Here is a 23,570-nt window from a genome sequence, read left to right as displayed (position 1 = left end):
ACTGAGAGGGCTGAAGGGCGGGGGTGCTGTAATGTAATGCAGTGACTGCTACTACAGGAAGCCCTCCATGATCTTACAGGGAAAGCCCAAATGGTTGCCTGTGGGCCAAACTCAAGGAACTGTGTCCCACTCTTCTCCCTGCCTGGCCCCAAGACAAGTAGTAGAAAACACAGTCCCAACAGGGTTTCTTAACTGGTCATCCTGTCCAGCTTGAACTGCCTTACCTTCCTCTTCCTTCTTGTGAGGGGTGTCACTGAGCAGTGGATAGCCTTGACCTGGGCATGGGAATGGTGTTGGAATATCATGAGTGACGTTCATCCCCTGCCTTATCTGGGCAAAGCATTAGCGCTCCCTCCCCAGATACCTACCCGGAGCTTCCCCATTAAGTACCACATCATGCAATATGTCAGCCTGAATTAGCAGGCAGGCCCATCACATTAAACTGAAGCTCTGGGCTGGCAGTTACCACTTGGTAATGCCTCTTTATCCTGGCTGTCAGTCTCCCTTCCCTGCCACCAGAGCCACGGGAAGCCTCTGCGGACAGTGCATGGTAACGAAGGAGGCCCAGGGAAGAGTTGAGGAGAAGCCACAGGAAGTCCTCACAGATTCCATTTCTTCCACAGCTCTGGGGAGCCTGCTTTGAGCTCCACTACCTTGAGGGGCTGGGCAGAGCTCCAAAGCTCCAGGTGGGGAGTTCCTTTATGACAAACCGCAAGAGCAGGCACGTGTCTCTGAAAGCACATGGAATAGACGCCCTATTCAAATACCATGAACACCTATAGCAACAAACTGAGATTTCTAGAGGCAGCTTAACCACAGAATTCTATGACTACCACTACCATTATTACTACCAATAATCCTACTGATTCCATAAATTCTATGGGCCCTGTACTCGTATCCCTTACAGAACATTTCTCACGTCTTACCATATATGCTATTTGAGTGTGGTGTGATACAGTGGAAAAAGCACTAGATTTGCAGTCAGATAGACTCTGGGATCAAATTCTGGCTATGCCTCCTATAGCTGGGCAACTCTGGGCCAATGACTTAGCTTCTCTGAGCCTGAGTTTTCTCTTTGTAATAGTACTTTGTACTACTAGTATCTATTTCACAGAGTTGTTGAAAGAATTACCTGAGATGGTGTATGAAGAATGTTTGACGCAGAGTCAATGCCCAATAAATATTTTCAGGAGAGTTCCTAAGGGCCCAGGTACTTTTCTTATCCATTACAAAGCCTTAACTCAGACACACCCTCATTTGGCATTCGATAGTATATCACCTTCCTTTTCAAAGTTCTGCTTCATTCACCTAACTTGTTCTCCACTCTACATCAAAAATGATCTCATCAAAATTTTGAACCTGATCATATCAAAATCACTGGAAATCTTTTGATTTCTTCCCATTTCTCTTAGGATGATGGCAAAAATCTTTCTTGGGGCCTGCCTCTTACCTCCCCTGTCACTTCATCTCCCACCATGGTTCTCATCACTCTCTGTCTCAACTACATTGACCCATTGATCTTTCATTCTTGCCTTTACCCTCACCACGGGACCTTTGCACACCCTCTTTCCGCTGAACGGAGCATTCTTCCTTCCCCTCCTGGCCTGGTAAACCGCTTCTCATACTTTAAGCAACCAATTCATACTTCCTCAGCAAAACTTCTCCAGACCTCCCTGACCGGGTTAAATCCTTCTTAATGCTATTTCCTCTCCTTTTGTACCTACTACAAATAAAATGTACTTACTACATTTTATTATGAGATGATTTTGTACCTACCTCTACCAACTGGACCAGCCATATGAAGGCAGGACCTGTGTCTGGTTTTGCTCACCAGTTGAACCCCCCAGGACCTTGTACAGAGCTCAAGCAAATGTTGCTGAAAGGGTGAGTGGGAGGTTGAACTGAAGGGCAAATCATCTCAACAGATCCCAACCTTCTTGATAAGCAGGGCACAGTGAGTATTTCAGATAGTATAACCAGAGCCCAGAAGGGGCAGGATAATTGCCCGAGGTCACACAGCCTGTCAGTGAGGGGCGAATCTGTGGTCAGAACCCAGGGCTCCTAGTTCTTGCCATCCCTGGGCTTATACTATAGAACCATTATCCAGAACAGGGTGGAGGGCTCTCAAAGACTTCCCCTCCCATCCCACTGCTGGTTTTCAGAGGACCCCTGGCTCTTCCTACATCCGCATCTCAAGCTCCTCTGGTTTCCAGGATATCCACTGCCACATTTGCATAGAATTCTCTGATTCCTCTGAATTGTTCATTTAACTTAAAAACTACCTCAAAATCCTTCAAGACTGAGCTGGGAGAATTCTGTTTTGTAAAAGGTTATATTGTTGAGGTGACTGCACTCCACAAAATTTAACCTTTGTTTCCGCCTTCTTCCCCTCACCCACTGGGTTGACAGAAATCCAGAATTTGAAGTCTTGATCGACCACCTGGTATCAAATCAGGGCTCAGTTGCAAGAGATGACTTCCCTGAAAAGAAAATAGCTTTTGGTGCTTTTATTTTCTCATTTCTGTTAAAGGGCCAGGTCCGTGTTTTGTGTTTATTGCATTGTGTTTTAGTCTGTCTCCTCTGAAGCGTTAGTTTTCCCACTACTTTCTCAGGAGCCAATTCATCCAGGTGTAGGCAGAAGTGCCCTTGAATTCAAAGAGGGAATCAGAACAGAGGTGGGTCTTTGTTCCTATTTGCCAGGAAGAGCTTCTTGTGTGCAAAACTATATTTAACTGCCTGATTCTCTGACCCGTGGGGAAGGTAACATTTACTCACATATTCTTACTCACTCACTTAACAAATATTTACTGATTATCTTTCATATACCAGTAAGATGACCATATAATTTATTGTCCAAATGAGGACAGTTTTGATGTGAAAGTAGACACTGCCTTCTTGGTACTCCAAGACAACAGGTTAAACCAAGGATGTCAATGGGTGCCCTATATATTAATGGCTGAATTTTGGATACTAGAAATTTGGGTGATTATATGCTTTCCCAAAATTCCCTTAAGGATTGAGGATAAAGCCAGGATGGGGTCTAGACCTCCAAAGCCATGAAGGATAAATTTTATTCTCAGTTGAACTAGACGTTTCTAAAATTTTCCTACAGCTTCCTTTCAGAAGTAGATTTCATGGTTAAAAAACAAACAATCTGGAACAACAGCTCTGGAAGATAATGACCCCACAGTGGATTCTAAGTTCCCCTGAGATGAGGCTACTTTGAGGGCCACTTGAAAAAAATCTTAGAATCTATAAAGGATGAAATTGCCCATCAGGGCTAAGGGATGGTGACATTTTTGAGGAAGGAATAAAACTAAAAGGAACCGAAGGGAATAGGAACAACATGTAATTTATCAATCTCCTTTTCTAGCTCAGAGCACCTTTGGTGTAGTCATGACTTTGTATATGATAATAAAGGACATAAACATGCACACTCTTTTCCTAGTAAAGAGCTTTGGTTCTGAAGTGATTTGTTTCTCTTGCATTCCAGGTGCCTGTCCTGAGACCCATGGACCTGATGGTGGAGGCCACCCCACGAAGAGTATTTGCCAATGCACACACATATCACATCAACTCCATATCAGTCAACAGCGACTATGAAACCTACATGTCAGCTGATGACCTGAGGATTAACCTGTGGAACTTTGAAATAACCAATCAAAGTTTTAGTATCCTTTCTTTGGGGCCAATAACCAGTTGGCTTGAATCAAGAGTATTCAGGTATGAGCAAGCTTGGGGGAAAGTGGAATAGAAAGGGGCAATCACAATTGAAGACCTAGAACTTGTGGAGAACTGTTCCCTTTTAAATTACATTGGCATCTGGGCTTCCCTGGTGGCGCAGTGGTTGAGAATCCGCTTGCCAATGCAAGGGACACGGGTTCGTGCCCCGGTCCGGGAAGATCCCACATAACGTGGAGCGGCTGGGCCCGTGAGCCATGGCTGCTGAGCCTGCGCGTCCGGAGCCTGTGCTCTGCAACGGGAGAGCCCACAACAGTGAGAGGCCCGCGTACCGCAAAAAAAAAAAAAAAAAAAAATTACATTGGCATCTGTGATACTCGTTCATCCAAAGTTAGGGAAGTACTGAATTACAAGTAGTGGACCAGGACTACCTCTGAATTAGAATTCTGTGTCAATTCCTTCACGCAGAGGCATTTATGTGTCATGAATTACAACTAGATTTGACTTTATCAACTATAAGACCAGACCTTAGAGTTCAGTGTAGGGTTCCTTCCTCTTGTTAATGGATTCACAAATGGCCTATATGGACATTATGGACCACAGGTACACAGGAGATGGTTTTCATTGTATTGTAATAATGAAAATAATAATGGCAGCCATCTATTGAATTCCAAGCACTGAACTAGGAATATAATGCATAGAATCTCATTTTGAAAAATGAATATCTCATTATTGTCCAGCTTGATGAATTTTCACAGACAGAGCACTCCTGTGTAAGTAGCATCCAGATCAGAAAACCAGACTTTATTAGCAATGCTCATGTTCCCATCACACTTCTTCAGTCTCTACCTGCCAAGAGTATATTTGATATAACAACCCCATATTGACATTATGGGTTTGTATTATTATCTTCTGTTTAGCTAAAATTTAGAGAAGTCAAGACAATTGCTGAATGAGTATCTGACCCAGTATTCTCACCCTACTATATAGACCCTCTATTTAATATTAAAAATTGGTCATTTATTCAGCACCTGTCACGTGGTCCATCCCACCACAAACCTGACTCTTCACTTGAATTCCCCACCTCAGTTAATGGTTTCACCATCCAGGTAGCTAAGCAACTGACCTAAGAGTCAATATTGATCTTTTTTTCCCACTCACCAGCCTCCCCACCCCCCGACCCAGTATCTGTGAGCCCTGCCATTGCTTCATCTAAAATATATCGCAAATCAACTCATCTTTCTCCATCTCCATTCTACCGACCCGCACTAGTACAGGCCATTGTTGTCTTACCTGTGTGACTGCAATAATCTACTGTCTAGTCTCTATTCTCTCTTGCTCTCCTACACAATACATGTTCCACATAACAGAGTGGACCTTTCAACATGTAATTCAGATATCATTCCTCCCCAGATTAAAACACGCTGGTACCTTCCTATTGAACTTAGAATAAGAGCCAAGTTCTTAACTCTGGACTGTAAGATTTCACATGATAGTGGCCCTGCATCCCTCTTTGATACCCTATCATACCAGTCTGCCCTGATTCACTCTGCTTCAGCCAACTATCCTCTTTTCTGTTCCTGGATAAACCTTGTTCTTACTTCTATTCTCTGCATGTGCTGTTCCCTCTTTCTGGAATACTCTGCCCCCAGAGTCCACATGGCTAACTATGTGTCATCATATAGACGTCAGTCTCCTGTCACCTCCTCAGAGACACTTCCTGCCACTAACTCCCAAGTAACCCCCAATAACCCTCTATCCCCGTTAACTTCATAACATGTATCACTATTTGAAATTCATTTTTTTATTTGTGTATTTTGGGTTTCCCCATATTTGAATGTGAATTTTATGACAGAAGGAACTTTGTATGATCCATTCCTGTATCCCAGTAGCTAGAATATTCTGACATACAGAAAGTGCCATTTTGATTGGACATGTCAAGTTTGAAATACTGGTAGGTCACCAAAGTGGAGATATCCAGTGGATAATTAATCATGAAATAGAAGCTGGCAATTTCACCTTAAGTGTATATTAGTTATAGTAAAACTCTGAATGTTCTGATATAAAATAGACTCCATAATGGCTCAAACATATAAAAGATTATTTCTCTTGTAAAGTCCAGTATTGAAGATCTCCATCAGCGGGCAGCCTTCTCCAATCAGTGATTCAGAGATTCAGGTTCTTTCCATCTTATGCTTCCCCATTGTCACCATGCTTATCTGCATCTGTACAGCAAAAGAGGAAGATTGTGTAGGACCACACATGGGAGACTCCTATGAGTCAGGTTCTAAACTAGTGTGCATTCCATTGGCTAGAACTCAGTCACATGATCACATCTAACTGCAAGGCAGGCTGGGAAATGTAGTATAGCTGTTGTGAATGAGTAAAAAGACCTGGTTTAGGTAACAGTGACCTGACTTTCACCACAGAAGAGTGCTCAAGGCTTTTCAGAGTTCCCCAAGGCTTTTCAGAGAATGCAGCTGTAAGCCAGTCGTGCAGTTGTGGTGATTATGGAGACTGAGAACTGACCATTAAGACCGTGACTGGCATCTTTTGTTGATCACAGAGCAGACACGACATACTGTCTGAGCCTAGGAGAATCTGCCTACAGATTTTGCCTGGAAGTGCAGCTGCTAACAGAATGAGTGTGGGTGGTGGTTCCCTTTCTCCCTTCACATCTATTCCAAGAGCCAGAAATCTGCTCAGGCTCAGCTGAGCTTCTGCTGTCCCCAGTCTAGGTGACATGCTTTCCAAATCTTGCCTCTAGGCCTTCAAGAGGGAGGGAAGTTTCGTTAGGCATTTTAGAAGACAGATGCCTTGGGGAGAATGCAAAAGGGACATATTAATAGCACAATTGAGGTTATATTCTGCAGATGTGTGACAACCTGCCAGATGCTGGCGTACAAATGAGACTGTGCCATTCACCCTTAAAGCAGCCATATGTAAAATAATCATTGTCATCATGAGAATGATGATAACTGATATCTATACAGTTATTTTCAACCAGACCGCCCTAAGCACTGAGCAGACTGTACAAACTGACACCTTTTGCTTATCGTCTCTGAAGTGCAGCCACCTCTGGGGTGGGAAGTGGCCATCTTTCAAAATAGCCTCGGAAAAACACCAGACAGGCCTCGATAAATCATATGTTGTTTAGCACCATTTCTATAATGCCTCTTATCCACTAAGGAGGCAGAATAAACATGGTTCAGTATAGAAAAATGTGGGGTTCCCAAAGTATGTTATGAGCATCCTTGAGGTTGGAGGCAAGGTTCTTCTAAATACTACATGGATGTTTTTTGTTTTCATAATTATGTATTTGTGATAATGAATATTATAAAATACAACTATCGTATCAATCCTATCTGTATCCATTTAAGTTACAAAGTGCATATATGTAAAGAAAAGTATTAGTAAATATTAAGGCAAGTGGCCTTGCAATATGGTTTTTTGTTTTGTTTTTGTTTTTTTTTCCAGTATGCGGGCCTCTCACTGCTGTGGCCTCTCCCATTGCAGAGCGCAGGCTCCGGACGCGCAGGCTCAGCGGCCATGGCTCACGGGCCCAGCCGCTCCGCAGCATGTGGGATCTTCCCAGACCGGGGCACGAACCCGTGTCCCCTGCATCGGCAGGCGGACTCTCAACCACTGCACCACCAGGGAAGCCCATCAATATGGTTTTTAAAAAAGTCATAACTTCCAGTGACTAGCATTTGGTGTGACATTGGCATTATGGTTGAGAACAGATTCTTTGGAGTCCAACAAGCTTAAAATTCTCACCCAGCTCTACTACTTGCTGGCTGTGTAAGCTTTAACATGTCTTTTAACTTAGCCAAGCCTCTACTTCATGATTTGTAGAGAGGAGCTCTGAAAAAGAGGATTGTTAGAATTTTTTTAAAAGGTGTTTATACACACACACACACACACACACATACAAATATATATGTGTGTATATATGTGCATATGTATATACATATATATATACACATACATATATGCTTAGGGCAGTACTTTGCTAAGTAAATGATCAGTAAACAGGGACCACCACAAAAGGAAACTAGAAAAGTTGAGTGTTCGAAGGGTGGATTCTGTTCTGTTGAATTCATTATCTGGGTCATCTCCTCAATTCTAGACACGTCCTTTGGTTCTGCAGTTTGATGTTCTTTGCAAGATATTACTCATTATACCCTAGTTACCAGATATCCACAGGGTCTCTGAGGTCCAGCCCTTGTATTTAGCACCATATCAGAGGGAAGCATTTCTAGCCTTATGGCACCTGGTTTTGAATCCTCTTCCTTCCATCTGTAGCCAGTCTGTCCCTGTTTTGTGTAACAGGTTCTGGCTTAAAGTGGTCAAACTTTGGCCTTAATGGGTTAACTACATCAGGACAATAATAAGTCATTTCTAGATTAGTGATTTTCTAGGGCAAGAGGCAGCCCTAACTTTTCAATAAAAGAAAATTGCTATAAAAGGATGTTTCTTAATTATGAAAACTATGGTATACCTAGGATCCTTTGAACTCTGTTCTCAGAACTAAGAATGAGTTGACCTGGGCTCCTACCTAGTCCAATATGAGACCTATTAAATAAACCCATATCGAGTAAAAAGTAAATATGCAGTCCTCAATAACTATGTACTGAGCACCTAGTTTGTGCCAGGCACTGCAATAAGCCATGGGGATATAAGAGTGAAAAGAAACAAATTTTCTGCTTTCAGAATGACATTCACCAAATAATCACACTAATGAGTATATTATTACAAACGGAAATAAGTCCTGTGAAGAAAGGGAATATGGTTTTGTGAATGCATTTTTAAGAACCTGATGTAGACTAGGGAATAAAAGAAGGCTTTCCTGAGGACTGATTGTTAAGTTGAGATTTGTAAGAGGAAGAGTATGAGCTAACTTGGCAAAGAAGTGAGAAAAGATCAGTCCACCATGTACAAAGGTCCTGTGGCAGGAGGGAGCATGGTATGTTGGAGGAATACAAGAAGGCCCGAGGGTGAAGTAAAGCGTGGTGTGAGCAAGCTAGAAAGATGAGCACAAGACACGTCTTGCATAAATCCAGTCTCTAGGCATGAGACAGACGATTTCTCTGGGAGAAAACAACTGGATTCCAGGGGTACTTGATCTCTGACTTGGTCTTTATCAGCCCTCTGAATCCGCTTCACTTGTCAACTGAGCTGAGGCCCTTTTGGATTTGATTCCCTATCAGGGGACCATAACCACAACTCTTGGCTTCTAGCTCTGTCACTCCTTAGTACTATGGACAGCAGTCTTCCTTTTAATCCAATAGGATTCTGCCGGGCAAGCTTTGAGGGACACTGTGGGGCTCGTACAAATTTCTCTCCCTTGTTGCTGCTGTGGCTTTCATCCACAACTGTACATATCAATCTTAGTCTGGCATTTAGCGTAATAGGAGAACATTCCTTCCAATGACACGTCCAGCACATTGGCCTGTGTGTGCCAGAGCAGCCCCCTCCTTGCCATATTAAATGCAGCCTTTGGTGGGTTGTCTTAGGCCTGTTGCCTTGCTTGTGTGGCTGCTGACCCTCTGTATCTGACACCAGACCTAGGGCTTTTGGGGCCTGGGGATTTCTCCTCACACAGAGCAAGCCCTTTGAGCCTCATGTTATCAGGGAAAGGGGCAAGAATGCAACTCTGCAGACTTCTTTCGGACTTCTTGAACGTCCTTGGGGCGGTATCGCTAAGTAGTTGGGAAGGCAGACTCTGGAGTCAGATTCACTGGATTTGAACCCAGCTCCATCTTCTAAAATCTGTGTGACCTTGACAAGTTGCTTAACATTTCTCTGGCCCTCAATTTCCTCATCAGTTAATGGGGATAATAATACCACCTATCTTAGCAGGTTGTTGTGAGGTTTAAATGAGGTTGTCTTGTAAAGTATTTAGCCAAGTGCCTGCACAAAGAGAAGGCTCTATAAATAGTAGTTTTTATTATTTGGGGCATATCCCCAGCCCCCTGTTCTTCTTACCTTGTTGCTTGGATCCCATTCTCTCCTAAGAAAACCACAGGCTAAATGAGCCACACTATACAGGCCTGGCATCTTGGCCTGTTGACCTGCTGTGAGTTTTCTGCATCTTAAAAAAAAAAAAAAAAACCTTCCCTAAAGAAGACTGCTAAGTCATAAGAATGAAGTAAAGTAAAACCCAGAAACATTTTTCATTTAATTTTTTAAATTAATTTTTATTGGAGTATAGTTAATTTACAATGTTGCGTTAGTTTCTGCTGTACAACAAAGTGCATCAGTTATACATATACATATACCCACTCTTTTGTAGATTCCCATATAGGTCATTAAAGAGTACCGAGTGGAGTTCCCTGTAGATAACTAATAAGAACCCATAAATGTTTATTGAGCATTTACTTTGTGCACTGGAGATGCCAAGATGAATAAAACTCCATCCCTGATATCATGGTCCATGTAATCTGGAGGGAGGGTGAGTTCAACCAGAGAAGCAAAACCAGTAGGGTGTGGGGGGTGTGGAGAGAGAGTGAGAGAGAGAGAGAGAGAGAGAGAGAGAGAGACAGATTGACATATTACCATGAATTAGCCTTGTAATTGTGTTACTGGCCAAGCAAATCCAAAGTCTGTAAGGCCAGCAGTCAGGCACCAAAAAATCATAAGCAAGCTAGAACACCACAGGCATAAGCATCACAGGCCACATCCACACATGGCCATCAAGAAGGAAGATTTAGAGAGAAGGGAGAAAAACTGTAGTCTCAGGATCCATTTGGAGTCTCTTCCTCAAGGAAGACCTAAGCCTTTGTTTAAATGCCTTCCAACTGGTGAGTTCAGGCCCACCCAGGATAATCTCCCTTATGATTAAATTAAAGCAACTGGTTAGGGCCTTTAACCATGTCTACACAATCCCTCACAGCAACACCTAGATTACTGTTTGACTGAATAACTGGGAAAACTTGTGCATATGTGCAAAGTGGCTGCTTTCTCTCTTTTGTCCTTCAACTCACCTGAGAGACTAAACCTTGTTAGCCTGCTACAACCAGAAACATTTTAGAAATGTTTAGCCTAACCAAGTTAACATATCACAAAGCTACCAAAGTGAATCTGTGGACAGAGGGAGACAGACATGTAACCGTACTGAGGAAGATGAGACTAACAGTTTTGGGGAGCCTCTATTAAGTAGCAGGTATATTACATCATCTCCTGTAGTTTTCTTGTTCTCTTTGTTGATAAATTAACAAATTCTAAGGCATTTGAGATTAGGTAACTGGTCACAGAATTGAGAATTAAAATCTAGATCTGTCTCACTCTATACTCCAGTAAAATGTACTCGATCACACTATCTTAAGTTACTCAAATAATAATAATACACGTTAAGTGTATTCATAGAGGTACATTCAAGGTGCTGTGGATACACAGGTAGAAAGAATCATGAAAGAAGGGCTAGAACACTTCATACAGAAAGTAACACTTGGGTTGGCCTTTAAATGAAGTATTGAGTATTTTCTAATGGAGAAATGTCAAGCTCTGTGTCACGTGAATAGGAAAGAGGCTGTGGTTATGGGACTTTCACATACTCCCCCTACCCGCAGTCATAAAGGACATGTTATCCCAGTGTCTTTTGAGCTCAATACATACGTAAAAGCAGTACCTAATAGGGCATCATGTGTCTCTTTGTCAGTCCTCTCCTACTGAGTCTAGCAATTGGCAAAACCCTCCATGAATATTTGCACGTTGGCTTTTTTTAAGCTCTTAAGAGAGGGATAACCCTTGGAGTCCTCTTTGGAGATATCCAGAGTGTTATCATCAAGCAACATGTCCATTCAGCTGACAAGATCTGGATGCTTTGTAATCGCTACTTTATATCCAAAGATTAAATTGAGGCTTTGGAAATGAAATAAAGACTTCAAAGAAGCTCATGTGCCCTAAAACGGAATCCAACTCTAATATGCTCTGTTTTCAAGGCCATGATAAGTCTATTCTCCACCTTCAGTATTGGCAGACTTTAAGTGCTATCTGAAAAGCTTCAACTGCTTTTGTACATGGGTATCTTACCCAGGTAAACTTAGATTCCACTCTCCAGCTGGCCTGCAGACAGGCCTCCTGCTGGACTCTGCTGTCATTGGTTGGTTTAGATACAAAGAAAGGGGAAAAAAAAAAACCTTGTCAGTATCAGCAAAATTAGCAGTGATAAAGACAGAAGCATATGAGGACACATTCGAAAGCCCACAAACCTAATGCATATAAAAGCTGTCTTTGGAAAAATGCATGTTTTCTTTGAAAGTTGGGGTTATTCAGTCCACTGCAAAGCCCTTTAATAAATAGCTTTTTCTTTACTATCTTATTTGATCATCAAAATTTCTCAGAGACTGACAGAGTTAACAGAATGATACCTGTCCAAAGGCAAAGAAACTGAAACCCAGAGAGATAAAATGACTTTCCCATGTTCTCTGAGCAAAGTAGAGCTGGAATCAAAACTGAATCCCAATCTTTTGACCCCATTTTGTTACAATTACAGTACTTATCACAGTATTATCTTCAGTTTTACCCAGAGATGAGGTTCCTGGTCTCTCAACTCTCTCAGAAATGGTTCTAAGCCAAGGAAACTACTTTTTTTAAACTGTTTGTTTCTTGGTTTAATAATATGTATTCATTATAGAAACTAAAAAATGACCTATAATCTCACCACCTAATTTTGTGTATATAGAACAAATTTACATTGCAAGTTTAATTTAATGCTAGCTAACTCAACAACAAGGGCTTAGAAAAATAAGTTAATAAGGAAATAAAAGAAAAGGGAAAATTTTTTAAATTCTTGATTTATCCAGGAAGCTTTCTCCTGTTCAGTCTAGGGACACACACACACACACACACACACACACACACACACGTGCACATACACACCCCACCCACTCACACATATACACTTTCTTTCTCACTTCCCTGCTTTATTTGTCTGTTTAGCAGTTATTACTACCTAATATACTTTATATTCTATTTATTTATCTTGTTTTGTGACCATGTCCCCTACTAGAATATAGGCTCCACAGATCAGGGGGATTTTTGGTCTGCTTTGGTTACTGCTGTATCCCCTGTACCTAGAAAAACCCTGGCAGATTCTTTGTGAATGTTTATGAAATACATGAAGGAACAAATGAATGAATGGACCCAAGCTAGGGTTACTGAAGGACAACTTGATGCCAGCCTTAGAATCTAATCCCCCTGTAAGATATAACTATGTTTCCTTCCATTCTGTTCTCTCTCTCTCTTATTTTTTTCACATGGCTATGAACAGACTGTATATATTTTGTATCTAACTTACCTCACCTAAAATTATACATGTATATAATAAGCATAGAAAATATCTGATCTTTTTCCATCTTAAAATACTACAACTTCATTAAAAGAAAATGTGGAAATGAAAACTCATAATTGAAAAGAAAAATATTCATAGACCCACCCCATTGGAATTATCGCTAACATTTGGTACTTTTGCCTTTTAGGTCATCAGTTTCAGAGTGTAAGTTTTTTGTTTGTTTTTTTTTTTTTTTGCGGTACGAGGGCCTCTCACTGTTGTGGCCTCTCCCGTTGCAGAGCACAGGCTCCGGGACACACAGGCTCAAGAGGCTATGGCTCACGGGCCCAGCCGCTCGGCGGCATGTGGGATCTTCCCGGACCGGGGCACGAACCCGTGTCCCCTGCATCAGCAGGTGGACTCTCAACCACTGTGCCACCAGAGGGCAAGCCCTCAGAGTGTAAGTTTTAAATGACATTATGATCACACTAAAGATAGAATTTTTCATACAAGTCTTTTAACAGACTTGGCATTTTATTGCATAAACAATTAACTGAGATCAATCTGAATTTACTTAATCATTTCCCTATTTCTGTATATTTAGGCTGTTGTCAATTTTTTTCTTTTATAATATTACAATAGACATTTTTTTATAAAAAGCTTTTCCAAATTTGGGTTTAAGGAAATTACTTTTGAATGGTCCCTATGCTAGCCTTTAGCATCCTGCCATAATCCCCTTCATTCCCTCACCCCACTGCTGATGTAATTTATGGCTCTGGCTTCTTATTTGTTTGAAGCTCATCCCTTAAGGGGTGACCTCCCAGTGTCTTCAATTATTATTTTAAATGATGCCTTAGGCCATTGCCTGGCACAGCAGTGCCCTCACCTTCCCGCCTTCGGCCTTCCAAGCATGGAGCTCAGCTGCCAAACTGGCTGTGCCCCCTCCCGTCTTCAGCACTGCTTCCAGAGTCCCAGCAGAGAGGTATATTAACCCCTTTTGTTAGCAGAGGTAATTTGCCTGGGCTCCGCATTAATAAGGAATGCCATAAGCAGTTGGGGTCAGGATGAACAGATCTGTTAAGCCCCAGGGTTAATTTAATAGCAATCTGTTGGCTTTCTGCCTTGTATATTAGCCGTGAATCCAGTGCTCTGTTTTGCTTTTGCCGTTTAGTTCTTTGGGACAACAAGGAAATAATTTGGATAGAGAGCTCTAAAAGATAGGAGAGAGAAAATTGACTGTCAACATGCATCATTCCATTTCCAAGATAATACAGGGAGCCCCGCACTGCTCCTCTCCTTTCTCCTTCACTCCCAACATGAAGGGTACAGCCACATATGCTGGAGGCGTATATCTCCCTTTACAACAGTGTAAGGGAAAAGGCTGGGTTTCTAGGTGATGCAGATGTGAAATATGCTCTCTTGTCATCCCCATAAGCTATTGAATTTTTGGAAACTAGACTCCTTCTCCCAAATGTTTTTAGAACTCAGAAAATCCTCCACAGTTAGCAATTCAAGAAACCCCTTCTCACGTTTCTGTCTCAACTTAGGGTTCCAAAAAAAAAAAAAAAAATTCATCACATCAGAGAATACAAAAATCCTAGGTCCGATGCTGTGTCCAAATTCTGGTTCTGAAAAATGTAGCCCCCAGAGTGGTCAGTGAATTGAGAGAGCACAGGTTCAAAGCAGAATCCCTGTTGGATTAGCCAGGGAAGTTTCAAGAGAGCCAGAATTACATCACTCGGAAAGGCTGGCTCTGTGAGGGCCATTCATCAGGGGAGGAGAGTGGAGTGTGGTCAAGAACCCAGGCTCTAGAGTTGGACAAACTTGGGTTCAAATCCCAACTCCACCCTCTATGGTCTTATGACCTTGAGTAACTTAACATCAGTCACTATTTCCTCTGCCAGAAAATAGGCCTATTAATAATATTAACATCAAAAGGGTAAGATGAAGGTCAAATGAGACAATGCATGGCATGTGATAAACATTAACTACTGCTTATTATTATCTTCCTTGTTGTCCGTATCATCACAGTTACTAAAAAGAGGATTGGGGGGCTTCCCTTGTGGCGCAGTGGTTGAGAGTCTGCCTGCCGATGCAGGGGACACGGGTTCGTGCCCCAGTCCAGGAAAATCCCACATGCCGCAGAGCAGCTGGGCCCGTGAGCCATGGCCGCTGAGCCTGTGCGTCCGGAGCCTGTGCTCTGCAATGGGAGAGGCCACAACAGTGAGAGGCCCGCGTACCACAATAAAAAAAAAAAAAAAGGATTGGAGCCATGGTTTCTCCCCTGAACCCATAGAGTCAGACCCAGACAAGCCCTCTAGTCAAAAGGGAGATGCTTGGGGATGAGGGATGGTAGGCAGGCTTAGAGGTCCAGGATGGATGGGAGGGATGGAAGGAGGAAGGGTCCAGAGGCAGCAGCCTTAAGCAGACTCAGTTCTGATGCAGTTCTTGATGGTGGAGGATGTTCCTGGTTTCATATGTATGTTTAAGCCCTTCATTTTCACACATTCTAACTTTTGAGCTTTATTTTTAGGTGAGAAAAAAATAACCGTAGATGTGGCACCTCCCTCTACCACACAGCCAAGATCCCTTCCAGTTAAGCTTGTTTTTAGAGCTATACTGGTAGAGGTTGAGAAAGCTGACACCAGATTTTCTTGCCCTATTTTGGGAAAAGAGAAACATGCTCACTGGCACAGTAGGGTATGGAGGCTCTTTCTGGAGGGTGATAAAATCTGACAACAGCTGAACACTAACCTCTGCTTAACCCCACCCTGTATCGTGGCCACAAAGCCCAGGGCATGGGTCAGGGGACTGGGGAGAACATCAGAGCTGCAGCTTGGGGCCTCCTTCTGGGGGGCACTGGTTCCTGCTCCCCAGCAAGTGATGCTAACTGCAATAATATTTATAACTCTGGTAGCAGTTGAGTTGAAAGGTAGTATTTTGTGAGTCAAAGGAACCCACATGCTCTGGAGACCCAAGAAATATTTGCATCTGGATTCATGAGGGAAATTGTAGTAAAATGAAATGTTAGTTGTCTCAAGCTAATTTTAGGAGAAAAACCCAACAGGATTTGTAAGAGGTAATTGAAAGGGAAAGAGGCACAACCAAATATAAAGCCATTATTGCACCAGATTACATGCCGGAGCATGGGTGATGTTTGATAATAGATGACTACTTTGTTAGTGCTAATGTGACTAAAAATATCAGTACAATTACTCGTACCTCATCTAAACTCTGAGGAGATTTTGCTACCAACTTCACGAAAAGCATAGCAGACTTTTATCCAGCCCAGTCTAATAGCATCATCTGTATCAAGTTACTGCTTGTTGATCCAATGCAGTGTTTTCCAAAATATGATATATAAGCTCCTGGTACAGACATAAATATATATTCATTTTAATGGTTAAAAGCATTTATCTTAGGTACGGTGTACTATTTAAAATGTAACTAGCTCATTAACCCATGATTTTATGAATATTGGATTACTGCTTAGACAAGGCTAAGTAAAGAAAAAAGTGAGTCAATTTAAGTTGATGTGGAGAAAAAAATGTTAAGTTAAAAAATGCTACCTAGTGATATACAGGTTGGGCGAAATCACAAATGTGACTCAAAAGTAAGAATTATTTTGGTTCACAACATCCACATCACAAGACCTGTTCCTTTGCAGGAAGTTGCTGGGTCTTTGGACAGCACCTCAGCCCCAGCCAGGTACCACCGTACCTGGACCCAGGTCCCCCGAGCTCTCAGTAGAGGTGGGAAGGGATCAGCCCAAACTCACTGCCACTGAAGACGTTTGTTTCCACTGGGTCACCATCATAGATGAAAGGTCAAATGTTTCATTTCAATACACAAGGATGTGGTCTTTAAAAATAGAGGTATAATAATTCTTGATCAGAAAGGAAAATACTGAGGAGGAAAAAACCCGATGATAAAACAAACAGTATATTCCATTGGAGGCGAAAACTGTCATGCTGTACAATTGGATGGCTTCTTTTTAATGCTTAAACTCCCACATAAGCTCTAAAGCGAATCACAGCTTACAGAGACTTGAGGTCCTGTATATCTTCAGTGAGAGAAATTTTGCGTAATTACTAAAGAATACAAATCTTGCACCTGGGATAAAATCTTAGTACTGCCACTCTTTAGCCATGTGATTTGGGGCAAGGTACGTACTCTGAGCCTCCGTTTCCCCCCTTGAAATAATGGGGGTAAGAACATGCTGATTATAGAGCTGTTATAAGGATTAAATGAAATAAAGTACATGATATGCTTTGCACAGTGACTGGCCTATAGTCAGTGCTCAATAAATGGTAGTTGCTATTATTATTATTATTATCGACATATTATTTAAAAACATCTAAGGGATTTCATGGAAGAGGATTTGCAGTCTGTCCTAGATATCATGTATCAGCCCAGGAGTTTAGATAAAGATTCACATATATTGGATTATTTCGTTGGAATGGGGCTGGTTTCTTAACCGCTGTTGTAAAATGAGAAATGAAAGCCTTTGCAACTGGATACATTTTAGCGTGATTGCATGAGCAGGTAACTTTGATGTGTTGGGGCATCTACATGTTATGAGGGGTGAAATCCTGATAAGAAGCCAGGGAGGCCCAAGTTCCAGTGCTGCCTATGGCCACTGAGTAACCCTGGGCCTCATCTGCCCGGGACCACTAATACCTGCCTATTTGCTCACAGAGTTATGATGAGGATCCCCCGTGTGTGCTCATTGCTAACATGGCCCAGTAAAATAAGGCAGTGATGCTACAGTTACCCCCCAAGGCTCTCCCCCTTCTCCTGGTCCCCTCCTTGACTCGTCTGTGCCAGATATCGTCGACATCAAGCCGGCCAACATGGAGGAGCTCACAGAGGTGATCACAGCGGCCGAGTTCCATCCCCATCACTGCAACACCTTCGTGTACAGCAGCAGCAAAGGGACAATCCGGCTGTGTGACATGCGGGCGTCGGCCCTGTGTGACAGGCACACCAAATGTGAGTAGCCAGCAGCCCAGGGCTCGTGGCAGGGATGGGCCACTGGCCCCTGACGTGGGAGGAGAAGGGTGAGGGCCTGGAGGGGTTTGATCTCCTTTCCCACCTCAGACACACTGGGAGTAAAGAAACTACACGTGTTGGCCTGACCCGGGAGTCAGTTCCATGTTTGGTGTTTTGATAAAGAGGAAACCTCACGTCCAGTCCCACAAACACTGGCTCCCGGCTGTGGAATACAGAGATGAACAAGACATGAGCCCTGTCACGTAACATTGTGACATGATCTGAATTAGGTTTTAAGATTCCTCTTGCTGCTCTGGGGAAAATGAACCTGCAGAGTAGAAGTGGGGGGACCAGTTAGGGGATGGTTGCGATATCCAGGCAGGAGATGCAGGTGACCTGGACAAGGGCGGGGTGTGGAAATGGAGAGGAGTGGACGGGTTCTGGACAGATCTTGGCAGTAGAGTTAACTGGACTTGCTGGACAGTGTGGGAGGCTGAGAATATACAGGAATCAAGAATAGCAGCTGGGAACACTGACTAAGTTAGCACTGTATTGTGTGTTTGAAAGTTCTTAAGAGAATAGGTCTTAAAAGTTCTCATCATAAAAAAAAATTGTAACTATGCATGGTGATGGATGTTAACTAAACTCATTGTGGTGATTATTTTGCAATATATACATGTATCAAATTATTATGCTGTTCACCTAAAACTAATATAACGTTATATGTCAATTACACCTCAACTTTAAAAAAAAAAAAAAAGCAGCTGGGGGAAAGGGTTAGTGGCTTCTTGGAGAGAGTGAGGCTTTGGGAACCAGCACCCTAGAAGGCCCAGTGATTCTAGTGGGCACCAGGGAAGGGCTTCAGAGAGAAGGGATGGGATAAAGTCCACCAGGGGACAGGCCCTGGGATCACACTGGAGTTTTCAGGGCATTGACTGAGCAAAGCAGCTCCGAACTAGTGGGGGCTGAGTGCTTGGGTGCCAAAGGCTAAGACCGATGTAAGTGGGTGAAGCAAGAGTCAGCTGTGGTAGCCAGAATGGGCCTGGAGCTAGCAGGGAGGTTTTCTAGAAAACAAAACTCTGCAGAGTAAAGGTGCCTAGAGGGCAGTGGTCACCCATGTCCAGTGTCAGACTAAATACTGTTCAGCTGCCAAGATGTTCAGGAGCCATGAGAGCTCTTTGTCTGGCCAGCACCTTCTGCTGGGTGCCACTCTGCCACTATAGCCTGGACAGCCGGGAGTGAAGACCTTTCTCTCCCACAGCCTCAGCTTTCGATTTTAATTCCTATGGGACCTGAGCGATGTGATGACTCTCTGTGTAGGTGTATGGCTAGGAGAGGTGTGAATATCTGGGTCATTTTGATCATTTCTGTTTGCTCATTCGCTGTGAGGAGTATTGCACAGGGGAGCTGGTATGTCTAGTGTAGTGGGATGTAGACTGTGTGGCTTCCAGAGTCATACAGACCCAGGTCAAAGGCAGGCTTCACCCCTTATTAGCCGCCTGACTTTGTCCAACTTTCCTTTACCTTTCTGAGCCTCAGTTTTCTCATATGTAAAACGGGTAAGATAATAACATCCACCTCATGGGTGTGTCATGGCAATTAGATAACTATTAAGAATTGTTAATGAGTTGTTTCATACTAAGTGTGTTTTATGCTTCCAGAAGATTTCAATTCAGATGATCCACATTTCCAGTAGTCAATTGCCATTGTGTAGCTAGTAGCTACCATATTGGACAGTGCTGATTTAAGATTTCCTTCATTGCAGAAGGTTCTCTTGAAGAGTACTGATCTATACTATTGGCTCCTTGAGGGTGTGGACTTCCTATGTTTTGTTCACTGCTGTTTCCCTAGCACCTGAAACAGTACCTGGCCCATGAGAGATGCTTTATCGATGTTTGCTAGTGTCTGTGCTGGTGTTGATCTTTGAGCAGTACTTACTTATAAGCCAAAAAGGGGGAAATGTTCAAGGCAGAAGACTCAGCATGTGCAAAGGTGCTGAGGCATGAAACATCATTACACTTTTGGAATTGCAGGGTGACTGATATGGCTGGCATGTAGCGAATGACTTGGAGAGGGAAGAGTTGACGTTCAGGAGGAAGACAGGAGACTGGTCATAATGGCCATGATAAGGGACTTGAATTTTCTCTCAAAGTCAGTGAACAGCCACTAGAGTAACCAGGGGACTGATTAGAATTCTCTTTTGGAGAAGTTGCTTAGACTGACGGCAGAAGGATGGAGGTTGGATTCTGTCTGGGAGAACGAAGAGTCAAGAAAAGAGGTTAGGAAGATTCTATAACGTACACAAGGATTTCTTAACCAGGCACTATTGAATTTGGGGGCACACTATCCTTTCTTTGGGGGAGGCAGCTGTCCTATGCATTGTAGGATGTTTAGCAGCATCCCCAGCCTCTACACACTAGATGCAGGCAGCAAAGGCCAGTTATGACAACCAAAAATGTCTCCAGACATTGTGATGTATCCTGGGGTGAAAACTGCTCCCAGCTGAGAATCACAGATATAGACTAAAATTCATTGGCAATCCTTCAGCATGATCTTCTTGTATCTATGATGTATCCGTTACTATTAAGCACTCTGAGGGGTACAGTGGAAAGGGTAAGACATCTCCTAACACTCAAGGAATGTCAAATTTGGCTGGGGAGGCAAGATGTACCCAGGACACCCAAATGAGTGGTAGAGACGATTAGGAGTTGAGATATTTGGGGAAGAGGGGAGGGAGGGACATTGGAGGTAGACCCCACAGGGGAGGCAGAGGAGGAGTGGTAGTCCTGAAGCACAAGTAGGATTTGGCTAGGTAGGAAATAGAGAGAAGGGTGTTTGGGGTTGTACACACAAGAATGGGCAAAAGCCTGAAGTTAGGAAACGACATGAAACCTTTAAAGAGCCTTAGCAAGGAGTGTTGGGTTTGGGTAAAAGGGGAATATGGAGGAAAAGAGGTCAAATAGGGATGATGGTTTATATCAAGTCAGTTGTTGAAGGTCAGAATCAGAAGTTATGCCCTCATCCATTCATTCATTGAATACCTGCTCTATACTCAGAGTCTGGCTCCTATGGTAGCCAGTCCTTCTTAAACTTTTCTACCAAGTACAGCACTCCCAGACCCAGGCTGTGAGCCTGGCTGCTCTGCAGGAAGGGCACCAAAAGGCAATCCAGCCTCTCTGATGTGCTCTGGGTGGCCCGGCCAATCAGCAAAGGCAAAACTGCACATGCCTGCCAGAGGCCTGAGGCTCCAGGGGAGGTGCTGACCACAGTGGATTTTCTTTGAAGTCTTATTTTGTCATCTTAAAATTTCACATGGATTTTGTATTTTATTCCCATAAAATGACTACTTTCCATTTAATTTAAATATTACATTTCTACCCATCCCCAAATCTCAAGCAAAATTGACATTTCCAAAAGATGCAGCATTTATCTACGGCTTCCTATACCACCTGGTGCACCCCCATATCGTCCTCCTTCCTGACCTCCAAGGATGCATACATGTGCCTCAGTTTGAGAAGCACAGCTCCAATATGTGGAGAGCAATTGGAGATCATTTGGCTGGAGAACAGAGCTATAGAATTTATGTTTTATGGAAGATTAACACAGTGATGGTGGGAAGAAACATAGGAGAATTAGAAGGTTTTGCTTTAGTCTCAATACAATGGAAATTCATAACCTAGATAAGAATGGTAGCAAAGGGAACTCTACTCCATACTCTGTAATGGCCTATGTGGGAAAAGAATCTTAAAAAGAGTGGATGTATGTATATGTATAACAGACTCACTTTGCTGAACACCTGAAACTAACACAACATTGTAAATCAACTATACCCCAATAAAAATTTTTTTATAAAAAGGATGGTAGCTATGGAAATTGAAAGAAAGGAAAGGGAAAAAGAAACATTTTTCTTTCAAAATAACTGTGGGGATGTAAAGCAATATTAGAGATTGGTGTTCATCAGACGTGGATATTACTTGTTCAATATCCTTCCCCTCTAGACTGTAATCTCTCTGAGGACAAGAACCGAATCTGTTTTGCTCACATTGTATCACAAAGGACTGACACGCAAACAGGTGCTCAGTAAATATTGATTCAGAAAATAAATTTATGCCTGAGAGTTGACGTAAATGGCATGTGGATTGCGGACTAATAAGAAGCCATACTGAAGGAGAGTGAACGGTTAAGGAGCAGTCTGGGACATGCTGTGTGGGAGGTGACATAAGCTGTCTGACCGGGCTTGAAGGGCCACCAACCCAAAGTGGATGCCAGAGGTGGCACGAGAAGCCCGGTGTGTTCACAGCCCAAAGTGGTAGACACCAGCCTGGGCTCTGGGGTCAGACAGACCCACAGGAGGGCTGGATAGTGAGGAGGAAGCTGACTGGGAGGCTTGGTGAACTCTGAACTCAAGATGGGGAAAGGATAAGGCCTTAGGCATTTCCGGAACTAGAATTATTTAGAGAAGAAGCTTTGGAATCAGAATGCAGCTCTGTCGCTCAGCAGCTGTGTGACCCCCAATCAAGTTTTGAAACCCTCTGAATCCCAAGTTCCTCCTTTGAACATAGAAATAGTATAATAAAGACTGTCTCAGAGGGCTGGCTGTTCCCAAGGAGTAACTGTCCTCAAGTATATAAGAGCCTAACCCTCTGTCAGGCACACAGGAGACAGTGAACGGCAGCAGCAGTTACCAGAATTACACCTCCTGAGTACCCCCTGGTTCCAGACCTGCAGCTCTAAGAGGCCTGAGCCTCCAACCTTTATTCCATGTCCACAAGCCCCATGAGTCATTTATTTAATTAGTACTTGTTGAGCACATACTATATGTCAGGTACTGTACCAGACTCTGGGGACACAATGGTGAGCAAAGCCAGATCTGCTTTCTTCCCTCTTAGAGCTCAAGGTCTATACTAGTGAGGGTCTCCAGAGGAACAGAACCAATAGGAGATATATATATCATATATATACACATATGCATATATATACACATACACATATACACGTGTGTATGTATATATAAATGTGAAAGATTTGTTGTAAGTATTCATAACAATTAAGGTCATGCAATCATGGAGGCTGACAAGTCCCAGGATCTTCAGGATCCTGCAGGAAAGCCAATGAGGTAGTTTTAGTCCAAAGGCCAGCAGACTCTTGACCCAGGAAGAGCTGATGGTCCAGTTCAAGTGCGAAGGCAGGAAAAAATTGATGTCCCAGCTCAAAGGAGTCATGCAGGAGAATTCCCTCTTGTTGGGAGGATGGTCAGCCTTCTGTTCTATTCGGACCTTCAACTGATTGGATAAGGCCCACCTACATTAGCAAGGGCAATCTGCTTTACTCCGTCTGTTAATTTAAATGTTGAATTCATTCAAAAATAACCCTCCTAAACCCCCAGGATAATGTCTGATGAAAAAACTGGGCACCTCATGGCCTAGTCAAGTTGATGTATAAGATGAACTATCACACTGTCTAAGGAGGAAAGATGCATTCATCAGAGAATCACAGATAGATAATGACATTGTGACTAAAAAGTGGTGTGAAAAAGAGTCTTGTGGTGTCGTGAGGGGATGTGACAAGGACCTTATACCACAAGGCAGTGACCACTGAGCTGCTACCTAAAGACTGAGACGTT

General features: G+C 42.9%; 1 protein-coding gene across 3 annotated transcripts in view; it reads left to right on the top strand.

Moving 5' to 3' along the window:
- The window catches only part of PPP2R2B (protein phosphatase 2 regulatory subunit Bbeta), a 438,713-nt gene that overhangs the window by 370,527 nt on the left and 44,616 nt on the right, over positions 1-23,570 (top strand). For all 3 annotated transcript variants that reach the window (XM_059063014.2, XM_067031872.1, XM_067031873.1), the window contains 2 exons: positions 3,494-3,671; positions 17,783-17,947. In XM_059063014.2, the coding sequence (XP_058918997.1) occupies positions 3,494-3,671; positions 17,783-17,947 (343 nt within the window). The remainder of the gene's footprint in view (positions 1-3,493; positions 3,672-17,782; positions 17,948-23,570) is intronic.

This window comes from Kogia breviceps, chromosome 4 (genome assembly GCF_026419965.1).
Source record: "Kogia breviceps isolate mKogBre1 chromosome 4, mKogBre1 haplotype 1, whole genome shotgun sequence".
NCBI lineage: Eukaryota > Metazoa > Chordata > Mammalia > Artiodactyla > Physeteridae > Kogia > Kogia breviceps.
Note: the sequence above shows the minus strand (reverse complement) of the source record. Positions and strands in the feature narration are given on the sequence as shown.